Below are 9133 nucleotides of genomic sequence, written 5' to 3'. Positions count from 1 at the left end.
ACTTGTGCTATGGACATTAATTATATACCTCAGATCATTTGACTCTTTGGAGAGCTGAAAATAATTTTTCAAAATGGCCAGGCCTTTAATCGGCTAGCAACCATTTTACAATAGTGCAACATTGTGGTGCTGCTGTTTGCATGGATATGCACCACACAAGATTTCATGCGTTTGCTAGAAGACTGTTCAGTTGTTACTCGACAAGTGGTAATGTAATCAACAATTTTCCACTGATTATAAGTTAGCTGATTAACTTAACAAAAAGCAGCTTTCTACAATTAGGTCAGAGAAAAACAAATCGGCTTTACACAACAGCAGCAATTTCATATGTAGCTTAATTTTATAAAGCAAAAATTTGGCCAAAATATGTGAAAAACTACCTGATTAAAGCTTCACTACCACAGGACTACTCGTCACTTTGATTTTTGATTTACTTGCACGGCTAGATTTCACCTAAAAGAATGAAACATACTGTTACTGGTCATATCAAAATAACCTAAATAGTCCCAAGTGATACTAAAAGTATATTTCAAGGAAACTTTGAAAAATAGAAGCAGTTGCATCTCACCATATCCTTTAGAATTTTCTTCTGCAGAATATAAATGACTTGCTGTCTGCTAAACAACCTAATGGAAAAAATAAATAGCTTTTAATTGTACTTTTTCATGGAAATGAATACATTACGAAATACAATTAGCAAGTAATAATTATAAATTTGGCTATCATGTCTGTTTTCAGCCTATAAGTGACTATACTTACATGTCTATGGTTTTAGTAAACACTAATTTCACATTTTTATCATGTGAGCTCTTCGATTTTATGACAAATTCAGATCCTACCAATTGTAGGAATACAGCACAATGTTTGTGAGGAATGAGACTCAACATTAGCATAATTTGACATTATTACACTATTCTGAATTCTAGCATGGGATCAAGCAAGTGTAAATTGGTCTAAATTTGCATAATGGAAGGGATGTAAAACAGATCAATGTGCAAATAAATTTATTCAAAATCTACCTGTAAATACAAATGCATACCGGTGGTGTAAACCACTACAATCTAATCACAACCCATCTACTCTGGACATTAAAATATCCTACCGTGTCTTGGGCCTGGTTGTTGTTGTCTACATTCAAGTGAGATGTTGATGCACACAGACATGGCCTTTTCCATGGAGGCTGATATGAAATACGAAATATGAATATGCTAGTATTTCGTAGACATTAATGAGGTTAAAAACAAACAGCTCATTTGAATATTTCTTGAGAGTGTAAACACAAGAATGCCTGTCCGGATACAGAATGGAAATGGTTAGAGGCAGACGTGTAGCATCTGACAGACTGACCTTATGAAAAATTCTTCACTTTTCTAAAGCCACAATATATTCTTTATTATTTTCAAACCATGTTCGTGTGGTGAGTCTGAAACCCAGTATGCACCCTGAAAGGTTAACCTCACTTCGCGTTTACTGAAAACACAGCAAAGAAAGGTGATCCAGTTAGCGTTTGGTCATACGACAGTTTTATGTTTGTATTCAAATGAGAATCAAAATCACATCTGAGATGAATCCATATTTTCACATTCACTGTAAACATATACTCCCATTCACATCAAAATCAAAAAGAACAATTCTAAAAGTTTGACCATAGAGAAGATTAACATGCTGTTATCTTTTTTCTTTTAAATATATATACGCAATTAAATCACATTGATAAATTAATTCCACGTATAACAATTCATAAAATGAAAGGAACTAATAATAAAACATTAAAACTAGGAAATTTCATACATAAATATAATATTGCAACCTGATATTGTGCATATCGCTGGAACGACCATTATAATTCAAAACAACCAAAAATATTTGTGAAGTATGAGTGTGTGGCTGGATTCTACAGGAAGTGATGTGTTTGTGTGTTCGAGGCAAACAGGAACTTTTTATATCTCGGTAGTTCTGTATTGACATCATTAGTTGGTGTGGGCTTTTACATTTTCTACACCTTCTCGGAGTCCCTTACGCCCACAAAAAAGACGGTATACCTCTTTTTCTGTCACTTCCCTGCATTTCTTTTCCTGCAGTCTTCCTCTCTATAACACAATAAATACACTTGGCACACCCTTTTCAAATATTTGGCAGTGTAGAAAACTGTAAAAATTGACTATCACTTTTTTCTATATTCTAGACAACTATAGAAATATGCTCAAGATGATCAAATTTAGATGAATGAACAATGACACTTACTACACTGTTGTGCTGTGAGCAGAGGAGTGTCTTCCTGCGTTTGCGCTCTGCATGCAGGCAAGGTACGGACGGATTCAAGGGAGGGGAGGGTCAAAGACTTTTTCCACTTGGTGTCCTCAGAGACACGAACGAGTCACAGGCCTTGTGTGCATCGAGTTTTCCTTCTCTGAAATTATCTAACGTACTTGATTTCAGAGATTACACCCGAGACTAATCATACAGGTAGTGCATTTTGTCACAGTTCAGGCTGGAATGGAAATCTAATCTTTGAATTCTGAGCAGGCTTTGTGGACCGTGCTTCAACGCAGCTTTTACATCGAAATGCATTCGTACATGCATTTATAAGCCTTTCAAACAGTGTAACAGATGTTCTGCCGCCTTTCCAAAAACTCAATCAGGTTTGGATCTGCTAAGCGATTATTTATTTTAGAGCATGTGATTGCGTGCAAGTGCACGCCTGTCATTTATGCCATTACATTGTATGTGGTACTCAGTTTTTTTTGGTCAAGAGAGATTCTAGTTTATACCTAACGCTGTCCTTTCAGTAGTTTGAGATTGTTTGTGCCTCTTGCATGTGCATTTGTATTTTTGTTTGTGTAAAAGTGCAGAATGTGGGAATTCACTCATGTTTTTATTTACTACATTTTTTGGTTGTTCGTGTTGCGTGAAAAAGGAAACTCCTTGGAGCTGCCCCTGTACTTCCAAGCAGCTTTTGCTGCTCTTCCTTCGCTCGAAGGCGCGAGAGCGTCCTGCCCACCATTTTTGATGTTTTCTGGAAGACACAGAGCTGCTGCTCGACTAGAGGGGAGGACCTGATGTAAAGTTGAACTCTGACTTCTGTTCAGAAAGATAAGTCCAAGAAGGGAAACAAAATATATTCCAGACTTGCTTGCCTTATAGTCAAAAAGCTTTACAATCCCGCCAAGAGTTCCACGGTTAAGCCATATCCTGGTGGAAATATCCATGCATGTCTTTTCATAGTCTTCCATACCACGTTGCACTCTCTCCATCAGACATCAGACTCGATGCTTGGCATCCTCTTGTAGACACGCCGAGCTCCCCCAGCGCTCATTGCCCTGGGAGCGGTGTATGTGCCGACAGGGGGAGGGGCTACATAAGGCATGACATGCTCGGAGTAATAGAGGTCAGGGGTCGGCATCCCCACGCTGAGCATATTGCCATCGGCTTGGCCTAATGTGAGTGGCACGAGCTGCTTATAAATGTCTGTGGAGCTGCGGCCGTGAGCTAGACGCTGGTCATCGCGGAGTGTCTGGAGAAACGGGTTTTCCGTTGGGCGTGCCGGATACATCGACTTGCTGCGACGACCGATCCCGAGTCCGCTGACGCCCACCCCCGCGAGCGTGTGGTTTAGGTGGACAGACTGATTTTTTGGGGGCTTGTCTGGGATCAGAGTCGCCGAGGGAACGTTGGCATATGGCGTGTTGTCCTGCAGACTGACCCGCCGTGAGGAACTCTTCTGGGGCAGGTTCTCGTACGAGTGCTGGCGGATGATTACGCCCTCGTTCTGGTAGTGACTAATAAGACCGTCACCCTCTTGGTCACTCTGGGGAAGATAGGCTGTGAAGGAAGCATCAGGCTGAGGGAGAAAAGGAGAGAAGGCCCTGTCAACACTTCCGCCGCCAGTGCCCCGTCCATCTGGATGGAGGAACTGATCCTCGCTGATGTCGTACAGGTTTGCGGAGTGCAGACAGGCATCGCAGCGATACTGAGGGGACCGTACAGTGTAAAGCCCAGAGTAACTGGACACTTTCGACAGGCAGCTACGGCAGTGTGTCTGTCGTGGATCCTGAGTAGAACCAGGCCCGCCAGCGATGGTCCCTGCACCGCCAGGCTTTCCGTACGTGTTGTATTTCTTATCCTTTGAGACGGCGGTTTGCATCACGTCCGGTTCGTGGACCTGTGAGAGCAGACTGCTGTTGAGCTGCAGGATTGGCTGCTGCTCGGAGGAAGAGGACAGCTGGTGCTTGTTATCGCGGTGATCGCTGAAGATATCTGGGTAGTGCAGGCCATGCTCCTGATCAATGGAGTCAATGGTATAAATCTGACTCCCCTGGCTGCTCTGAGAGTAGATCTGAGCGCTGTGGTTACTCTGCTGGCTGGGCTGGCTTCGCAGAGTTGAAAGCTCCACATCGCTCAGATCCCGCGGTAGGCGGGTCCGTTTCCGAAGCGTTTCTTTTAACTTGTGCTGCTTTTGCAAGTCCACCCGACCGGAGCAATCTGACACATCCGAGCGGGCAGGTGCATCTTCAGGCAGGTAGCGCTGGCTCTTCATAGGTAGGGTCTCGGTGGGCTGCGGGGTAGATGGAGGGGAATTACCCCCAGGACCTTGGTTCTGCCGCAGAGTCTCCACAGACTTCTTCCACAGAGCACGTGGCTTGGAGGCTGGAGGTCGAGCGGTCTCACCTCCGCCTCCTGAGCCACCGTTTCCAGCAACACCTGGCTGAGCATCCGTCAAGCTCAGGGCACGTTGCCCTGGCAACAGAGTATTGTTAAGTGGCTCTTTGTGACGGTTGCTGAGCATGGTGCTGGCATTGCTATAGGGAGCATTTTTCTGGGTGAGGTTGTTGCCTTTTGCTCCATCCATAATCTCCAGCAAGCCCGTGGTAGGATGGAGAATGCTACTTACGGACTGTTTGGGTGAGGTAACTCCGAGGGTGGTGATCTCTTTAGCCGATTTCAGAAGGTGTAACATGTTGGCCTGAGGGCTGAAGCCCAACTCTGGGGATTTCTTCATCTCAATGTGGACACCGTGAATACAACTCCAAATCCCCTATAGGTGAAACGGAGATGGAAAGGTTAACAAAAGAAGTTCATAAGTGGAGGCTAACAACAAAAAGTATATATTAGTACAATATTTCTCAATATAGTCCCGCTGTATTTTTTCTGGAGTCTGAAACTCTATAAACCGATGAAATAAAAGTAATATATCCCGCTGTGACAAACAACCGCACCCTGTAACTCATTTCTAGAGACAGTGGCTTGTGCTATTATAATCTGTTATATAAGCTCTTTCTTATTTCGCAGCAAAAAATGTGTTTGTCAGCACATAAGCAGCAATCCCTACACTGATGAAGCTTTAAGACGACTGTGGTAAACAGCCACCATGACAAGTTAATATGTCAAGATTGAGCAGATAATGGTTGCCTTCAGCAACAGAACCTCTCTAGTCAATTTACCATAGTCTTTCTGTGACATACCCTGCTGATAGTGAAGAGAATTCCTGGCTGACCAGAACAGACACCAGTGAAACAGTAACGTAGCCTCCAGTAGAAGAGGTGCTCCCAGACAAAAGTAATTAGCGACAGAGCCATGGCAGCCGCGAGCATATAGAACACACCAGCCATATTATCCACATCCAGCTGACTGCTCATCACTTCATTCTTCTCATTATGACAGATACCAGTCAGCCACTGGGCCTCCAGCTCCTCCATCTCACCTAATACACAACACAACATCACACAGTTAATGCTTATGCACAGACTCACAGAAAAAAAACAGGCTCACGTTCTGGCTCTGTTCCAAACACTAGCGAGCTGTTTACCTGGGCTGCATTTTTAAGCATTTCAGGCAAGCTCCTGATGCAAAGGCTGTTAAATAGGCAGCAAAATAATGTTGCCTTGTGAAATGAAAAATAAACTGAATAAAAAAAAGATATTTTTAGTTACAGTTTTTTATTAATCTAAAATAGCAGAACAGTTAAATCTAAAAAAACTACACTGAAAAAAAAAGGTTAAAAAAAAATAAAAAAATTTATACTCTGAATATTTTTTGATTAATTCAATGTGAAATGTTTAAGTAGAAACACTGAAATTGTATTTTCTTGTAAAAACACAAAATAATCTTTATTTGCAACTTTATTTTATTTATTTGCATTTACCCGTTATTTCACTCTCTGGAATACCTAATTCTGATTGGTTGCTTGCAGCATTCTGCAGTCAATTGTTTTTTTTATAATGATGACAGCAAATTGCATATTTGACCTCTGGTCCCTGGCTATCAGTCTCCTAGTCTCTTATGTTCACCAAGGTTGCATTTACTTTATCAGAAATACAGGAGGAAAAAATGTAGTATTGTAAAATATAATTACAATTCAAAATAACGGTTTCCTATTTTAATATATTTTAAAAAATGAGAATCAGTATTTCATGTTCAAGGTCAAATCTATTCTAATCAACTGAATGCACTTCATGATATTTATATTGCACATCTGGGTGTGCGTTTTATCTCTGTGTAGTGTGTTTCAAATCAATCATTTATGAAGTTACATTTCATTTAGGATGCTGCATACTGTAGAGAGCAAGGAATCTCACTACGGTAAGGAACAGAGCTAGTGTTTAATACAGAGGTCATGAACTAAGTGAAAAAATAGAAAAGAAATGCAGGAAAACACTTATACCATCTCCAATGATCCCGAGGATAGCAAGGTCAACCAGCCGTTTCCAGTAGGATCCTTTCTGCAGGGCAATGCCATATCCTGTTGTGGCAAAGATGTAGCCACTGCCAATAGTTACTAGCTTACAGCCATCATCACGCCCCGCCATATAGTTGAGCACAGCCGCGTCATATATGAAAGCATCCAGTTTACTGTACAAACCAACAAAGCACACTTAGTGGCTTATGTATACAGAAATATCAACATTATGTATACCAGAAGTATTCTCGTTGACCATGCACTGCTAATAATGTGCATATCCCAGCCGTACCCCGTCTTGAGGCTGACCAGTGCATCCTGAACTCCAGTCTGATGGTATTTCACCATGTACTGGTGCATGTCTGGGTAGTTTTTCCTGATGTTTCGCTCTGTGCTCCCATTAGGCACGGTCCCGAAGCGAAACGGTGGTGAATAGGAATAGGGACTCTGAAACTAGAAAAGATAGAAAAAAAAATACATCAATTACACGAAGAACAGTGAGGGCAGCTTTAAGAGATACATGGACAGAATCAATACAAGCTCAAATACAGAAACATATACGGGGAGATAAACCTAGTAACTGGTGTAGTTCAGACGCTCCATCTTGTAAATTTATAATGACATACGGATGCTTTCTCAAAACCTAGTGAGCTGCCAACTAGACAGCACACTGTAAAATATGTTCCCTTTCATGGGAACTTCGAACTGCGTCCTCTAGCGACCCCTAGAGGACGCAGTGTCTCGTTCCCTACTCAGGGAACCATGGTTACATATGTAACCTGAGACGTTTTGTCAGGTAGCCTGAGAAATGTGCTTCATGTGGTAACATCTAAATTAACTGGTTTTATTCAAGTCAGAGAAATTATTTATTACGACTTGAATGAACCGGAATACATTAGTTTACACTAGCAAAAAAAAAAAAAAAAAAAAAAAAAGGTAGAAATAGCTTCCTATAGCACCAACTGCATATTTTTACTTTTTACAGTGTGTGTCATCCATAGATAAGGTAATCTCACAATGGATTTGTGCTGAGCTCAGCAACAAATAATCACTAAGATGGCTGACAGAGCCAGAGTAAGATGATGTCTATAAATGTAGGTATATATTTATATTAAGTTAGAACTTCAGTGTCAACAAGACGACTGCTGTCAGGGGGAGTATGCATATATTTTCTCAGGGGGCGCCAGTGCCCTAGGCAAGATAAGACATGATTAAAGTAAAAAACACATTAACTACTTAAAGGTTCTCTACATACACTACCATTCAAAAGTTTGAGAGGTCAGTAATATATATATATATGCAGTTTAAGGCATGAATACTTATATTCAGCAAAAACTTTGAAACATTGAAGACTGGTGTAACGCTGCTAAAAATTCAGATTTGCCATCACAGAAATGCATCACATTTTAAAATATATTATAATAGAAAACAATAACAATATTTCACATTATTACCGTTTTTGATCAAATAAATGCAACCTTTGTAAGCATAAGAGACTTCTTTCAAAAACATAAAATCTTAATCACCTCAAACTTTTAAATGGTAGAATAATTATCAGACAGTATAATCTTGTCAAATATTTTAGTCTCATCCTAACATACAGTTACAGGTACAGATTTACATGCAGGTTCATGAGGCAGTAGACAGCTCACTATATTTCATGATACACAAAAAAAAATTACCTTTCTGTCACTAAGGCCTGTTACTTGGTCCACAAACTCCTCTTGGATCATAAAGGCAGCCAAGTTGGCAGTGTAGCTGGCCAGGAAAATCACAGCGAAAAAGGCCCATACGGACACTATAAATTTACTGGTAGTGCCCCTGGGGTTCTGTACTGGGACAGAGTTGTTGAACACTAGACCCCACAGCAGCCAGATAGCCTTACCAACAGTGAAGGAGGGCCCATGAGGGTCTATAGAAATGCAAGACAAGAAAGAGGGAAAGTTAATGAGTAGGAGTTAGGAGTAAGTGGGAAGTCATAAGAGCTTTGTGGATCTACAGGTTACTCAAGGTGCTTATTATTAAAATTTTTAATGCTGGGATTTTAACATTTTAACTACGTTTTCTGGCTGTTTCAAAGCAGACATTGGTTGACTGTGTGGTTGAGGTTGTGTACCATACCTTTGCCCTGTGCCAGGTTTCTATTGAAACCGAGCGGACTGATGAATTCAAAGAGGAAAACAGCGATTGCTGTGACGAGGAGTAACATGACGAACATCATAACCCACACTGAAGCACTGAAGGGTTCTGAGGGAGGAGAGAGAATAGAGAAAATGCATGGGGAAAGGCAGAGATAAAAAAAAAAAAACACTGGTTCCAGAGGGATTTCAAAGATATTATTTCATCTATTACCTAGAAACGCAGAGGGCGACACCGTTCCATTGCTACGTGACACCATCACACTGATGCCTGTCTCAACAAATGGGACAGAGAAGTCTATGGCCTCTGACCGCTCTT

The 9133-nt window shown here is 41.1% G+C and overlaps 1 protein-coding gene across 1 annotated transcript in view; it reads right to left on the bottom strand.

Moving 5' to 3' along the window:
• Window positions 1-1506: 1506 nt before the first annotated feature.
• The window catches only part of grin2ab (glutamate receptor, ionotropic, N-methyl D-aspartate 2A, b), an 81774-nt gene continuing 74147 nt past the window's right edge, over window positions 1507-9133 (bottom strand). The window contains exons 8-14 of the mRNA XM_016491858.1: window positions 9029-9128; window positions 8798-8923; window positions 8359-8588; window positions 6969-7129; window positions 6662-6849; window positions 5463-5701; window positions 1507-5035 (exon numbers count right to left, since the gene is read on the bottom strand). Of these exons, the coding sequence (XP_016347344.1) occupies window positions 3254-5035; window positions 5463-5701; window positions 6662-6849; window positions 6969-7129; window positions 8359-8588; window positions 8798-8923; window positions 9029-9128 (2826 nt within the window). The 3' untranslated portion in view covers window positions 1507-3253. The remainder of the gene's footprint in view (window positions 5036-5462; window positions 5702-6661; window positions 6850-6968; window positions 7130-8358; window positions 8589-8797; window positions 8924-9028; window positions 9129-9133) is intronic.

Source organism: Sinocyclocheilus anshuiensis, unplaced genomic scaffold (genome assembly GCF_001515605.1).
Source record: "Sinocyclocheilus anshuiensis isolate Anshui unplaced genomic scaffold, SAMN03320099.WGS_v1.1 scaffold50, whole genome shotgun sequence".
Taxonomy (NCBI): Eukaryota; Metazoa; Chordata; class Actinopteri; order Cypriniformes; family Cyprinidae; genus Sinocyclocheilus; species Sinocyclocheilus anshuiensis.
Note: the sequence above shows the minus strand (reverse complement) of the source record. Positions and strands in the feature narration are given on the sequence as shown.